Consider the following 5,090-nt stretch of genomic DNA (forward strand, 5'->3'; position numbering starts at 1 on the left):
GGAAAGGCAGAAACGCTACTCTATTGGTAGAGAGTAGAGAGAGGGGGCTGGCCTCAAGGGCTCTTTTCTTTCCATTGGGTGGGGTGGCTGCCAATCATTCAGGGCTTGGGTGGGCGGGGCCGTGAGAGGCCCGTGAGCGCGGCCTTAGCAACCCCTGACGAGCTGTGTAGACTACGGTTGGGCGGCGGGCACGGCGGGCCGGTGGGTGGGGCCGGTGGGTCCTGGCCGAGAGCGCTAGTTGGGTACATGGTGAGTGTAAAGTTGTAATCTGTGAAGTTTTTCCCTACAGCAAAGAGGAGGTTTTGTTTAGTTGATGAAATGTATTATAAGCTTCCTTTTCGTGATCTTCGGGTGTCATTAGTAATCCTTCCTCGTGTCACCAAATACAAGCGCGTTGTCCGTGACTCTAGGGACAGAAGGGGGCTCTCCAGTTCATTTTTTCCCCCTCATCAACCCCATCAACCGCTAATGCCAGCAGTCTGCATTAGGTTCAGTGTTGGGAGCAGAAAGGACTGAATACAGAGAATAAGATGCTTCAAAACTGTTGGAGGGCGGAGGAGCGGACTGTAGGCGGGCTCCGAGCAGCTGGCTGGCCTGGGCGGCTGCTCAGTCTGCCCGTGCTGGAAGGTGCGGATTCAGAAGGCTGCCCCGGAGCCATCGAGCTCAAGACCCTACCAGCGTACGTGCGGTCCACGGATCAAGAATCCACACGTAACACACGTAAGGCTGCCGTTTAGATCCACAGGAACAAGGAGTCCAGTTGCTGCCTCCCGACCACTGCTTCTTAACCCAAAGCTGAAGACAAGAGACCGAGGCATAAAGCTGCAGTAGAACCTGAGGAGAAACTCCAGATCCCTGGAGTAGTTTTCCACTTCTCAGCCTCTGTAGGACAGGACAGCGTGCTAGAAAGTGGAAAAGAATACTATGTTCTAATCAAGCATATCCCACAAAGTAAACAAATTTCATTAGGAGACATGTAGGTATTTATGAAAGTAAATTTTCCTAAAACGACTGTTATTTAGACGTCCCAAGTAAGGCTAATTGCATTCTGACATAACACCATTCACTGCAGGTGTAGCATGCCTTCCTTTGCCTCATTTCCCTCTCAAAGACAGTAATTTTAAAGAAAAATCTAAGTAGTAAATAAAGAAAACTAGGCTTCCCATTTAAACATTAATAACCAAACACACAAATGTTGGCAAAGGGAAAAGGAGAAAATTGTTTAGGTTCATTATATAGTAGAAAATGGGTACTTTAATGTGTTTATTTATTAAATTTACTTAGTTTATCATCAGTTATTTTGGTTCGGTTAAAGTTTCCAGTTATATAGTTTATCATTCACCCACACGTGTCTTTTTTACAGGCATCCAACCACTGCACAAATTCAGAGCAATGGAAGAAAAGAGCAGCAAAAATTGAATTGAATGAAACCCAAAAACAAGAAATTAAAGAGGCCTTTGATTTATTTGATATCGATGGGTCTGGAACCATAGATGTGAAAGAATTGAAGGTTCTGAAATTATATCTAATTCCAAAACATTTAAAAAACCATTTGTGGCAATCTTTAGACTTTTCTTTAATAGTAGTCTTCTAAAAGCTTGATATAAAGTCTCTTCAGTGCATAAACCTACCTTGCATTAACAAAACATTATCTTGTTAAGCATTTTAATTGTGTTTTACAAATGAGTAGACCAAAGCCCGGGTGTAACGCTGATATATTCTATGGCACAGTAGGATTGGAACCTAGGCCTGCTGACCTGATTTTTCCATGTTTATGCCCACTCCATGGTAAAAAAGAGAGAAGCTATTAGTTGATAATTTAAAAGCTTGGAATGAGATCACGGCGTGTTATAATTTATTTCCTTCCTATTTCAGATTGCAATGCAGGCCTTAGGATTTCTACCAAAGAAAGAAGAAATTAAAAAAATGATAGCTGAAATCGACAAAGAAGGAATTGGCACCATTAGTTTTGAAGATTTTTTTGCCATTATGAGTGTAAAAATGGTATAGTTGTGATTTTATTTTTCAAAGAAATACAAGCAATATAGCTTTCTACCTCTTGGGGCTGGAGCAATGAGAGGTTTCATAGAGGAAGAATTGGAACTAAGTTTTTAAGGATGAGTTGGATTTAGATAGGAAAATCAAGATTAAAGATGTTTTCAGGGTGGTAGTGAACAGACTGTCCAATGTGCAGAAGAGGTTTTTGTCAGGAAATGAGAATATATGGCAGGATAGAGAGAATTCTGAAGCCTCGAATTCAGCAAACATACATTGAGCACCTATTTGTGTAAGGTACTATTACTGTTCTAAGGAGTATTGAATGAGACAACTTTCTTATTCTCTTGGAGCTTACAGTTTGGGTAATGGATCTGGATTACTATGATTAATAAGAGACGCATTCTCTTTACCACCTTGTGCCTCTTTCACTTCAATAAACCCTGTGTTTAAATACCTTAAGGACAGATGTGAGTACATTGGAATAATTGTTAAAAGTCAGAGCAATAAATAAAGTCAGAACTCAGCTACCTGACATATTGCTGCTGTAGACCTCAAAGATATAATAAGTCCAGCTTGATAGAATAAATAAATGAAGGACTAATGATAGTTGTTTCCTTTTTTAAAGAGTGAAAAAGATGAAAAAGAAGAAATATTGAAGACTTTCAAATTATTTGATGATGATGATACTGGAAGCATAACACTAAACAATATCAAGAGGGTTGCTAAGGAACTAGGGGAAAATTTAACAGATGGTGAACTTCAGGTAAATTTTGCTTATTTTTATAATTACATGTAATTATAAATTTTATATATTATATATTATGATTATAATTATATTCTAACTTTAGTTATACTAATACACTTAAAACAATTTGGTTTTTAGTATGTACTTGAATACTCATTATTCATTTTAAATACATTTCATATATCATATTTATGTTTTGTTTTACAGGAAATGCTTGATGAAGCTGATCATGATGGGGATGGAGAAATAAATGAGGAAGAATTCTTGAGAATGATGAAAAATACCACTCTTTAATAATACCGTTATTTTGTTCCTTCTGGAAAGTTGTTAACAAATTTGTGTTTGTTGCACAGTTCAATAATTTAATACTGAATGTATTCATTTTAATTTTACTTTATATGCACAAGTTTTTCTCTTGATGTGAGAAATTACATGTTTCTACCAATATGTGTTTAAATTTACAGCATCAAGAAAACATGATGACTAATTTGAAGCATGAATCCAAGAACAGTATAATTCTAACTGCTATTTTTAAAACCTCAGGTTCCAAAGACAGAATTTTTTTTGTTTGACGAAGTTGGCCCCACATCCAAATGAATTTGACAAACATACCATTACTTTCCCTATATATCCTTTTGTGCAACTCTAAACAAACTGATGAACATTTGCTTTTTAATCAGCTATTCAAGTATGTAAAGTATTAAATAAAACTGGCGGCTACATTATTTGCTACTTTTCTTCTTATAGTTGTAAAGAAAGAAATTCAAAATAGCATTTTTACCACGCATATCTCTCTGTAAGTTGAGCCTGTAAGTTACCATTCTCTGATAAAGTGTCACCAAACTTTTTGACCCCTGTCAATCTGACAAGTTGCAAGTCATATCTCATTGTATCTTTAAGGTTCATTTCTTTTATGAGAAGCATTGAATGTCTTTCATATGTTTAGAATCTATTTGTCTTTTCCTTTCTGTATATTGTCTATCCATGTCCTTTACCTGTTTTTCTACTGGATTTTTAAAATTGATTGATTTTTAAGAGCTCTTTACATACAAAGGAAATTAATCTTTGTCATATATGTTGCATGCATTCTGCCATTTGTTATTTGCCTTTTGATTTTGAGTATGGTTCAGTACATTTCAAAAAGTTTGCTTCATGAGAAGATTTGTACAGATGTTTGAACTGTGTAATAGTAAAATGGCAATGCTCTGTCTTTTAACGGTATTTACTCTCACAATGACCATATCACTCCTTTCAGACTGTACCCTAATTTTGAGGGTAAAAAAAAAAGAGAGGGATGTTTTATCATGCTATTGTATTTTCCATTTGAAACATAATCATCTTCACTTTTTAGTTGAGATAATCTAGATTTAATCTCATACTGGAGTAAGTGAGGGTTTTACGAGTAATAGATTTGTTTATATTTGCTCTGTATTTGAGGTATAACCTCTCACATACCCAACTAAAATGACTTAAACCCTAAGAATGGCCCTGGGAATATTGCTAAAACAGGAAAATCCAGGACCAGGCCAGAAATCTTGAGCTATTTTGGAACATATTCAGGCCTCTGTGACTGCCCTGGCAGAAATTAACCTCTTTATAGTGAAATTTGATAGGGTGCTTACATCTCAAAATGATTCCCTATTCAAAATATTTTTGAGATTTATAAATTTTGTGAAAAAAGGGAAGGTTATGAGTAGGGTTTCACAGTCAGATAATGGCAGACAAGATATGATGATGAGACTCCATCTTACATGTGAGATAAGGCTTGGAGCATTTTAGCCAAATGCTAAAGAATTTACTTGCTTTCATAACAGAACAAATTCAAACTTACCTAGTTTTTTACATTTTCCCTCTTTTCTTCAGAGGAAGATCAAATTCAACAGTATGCGGACAATTTAAGAAGCTGTCATAAAGGTAGCTGAAATTAGAATAATGCTTACTTAAGTATAGGCACTAAAAGGAAAATTATTTCAATCACTTAACATAAAAATTTTTGGATTGTCCACTGTGTACCAGGTGCTGTGAATTAGGTATGGATCTTATTGTCTTTAAGTTGACTGGTAATAAGAACTAAGTCAAAGATTTAGTTCATGTGGTAGGGAGCTTCCCAAATGGCTCTTGATGATCCGTTTCCTGATACCCATACCCTTGTGTAATCTCCTTTACTGGATTTAGTAACTTGCTGCTAATGAATAGAATTGGCAAAAGTGAGGGGACGTCTCTTCCAAGACTATGTTACCAAAGACTGTGACTTCTGTCTTTCTGGCACTCTCTCTTGTGCGCCCTTTTGCTTGCTTGCTCTGATGAAGCTAGCTGCCATGGTTTGAACTGCCTTATGAAGAGGACC

General features: G+C 36.8%; 1 protein-coding gene across 1 annotated transcript; it reads left to right on the forward strand.

The window, feature by feature from the left end:
- The first annotated feature begins 167 nt into the window (after positions 1-167).
- Positions 168-3,140, forward strand: LOC123637710 (centrin-4-like). The gene is made up of 5 exons (XM_045550691.1): positions 168-249; positions 1,364-1,510; positions 1,876-2,004; positions 2,624-2,761; positions 2,951-3,140. The coding sequence occupies exons 1-5, from the start codon at positions 247-249 to the stop codon at positions 3,035-3,037; spliced, it is 504 nt and encodes a 167-aa protein (XP_045406647.1). The 5' UTR covers positions 168-246; the 3' UTR covers positions 3,038-3,140.
- Positions 3,141-5,090: the final 1,950 nt, after the last annotated feature.

The sequence above is a fragment of the Lemur catta genome, chromosome 5 (genome assembly GCF_020740605.2).
Source record: "Lemur catta isolate mLemCat1 chromosome 5, mLemCat1.pri, whole genome shotgun sequence".
In the NCBI taxonomy this organism is placed as follows: Eukaryota; Metazoa; Chordata; class Mammalia; order Primates; family Lemuridae; genus Lemur; species Lemur catta.

Coding starts and splice junctions, on each gene's coding strand:
- LOC123637710 (XM_045550691.1), top strand. Junction 1,511..1,875: donor TAGATGTGAAAGAATTGAAG/GTTCTGAAATTA, acceptor TTCCTATTTCAG/ATTGCAATGCAGGCCTTAGG. Junction 2,005..2,623: donor CCATTATGAGTGTAAAAATG/GTATAGTTGTGA, acceptor CCTTTTTTAAAG/AGTGAAAAAGATGAAAAAGA.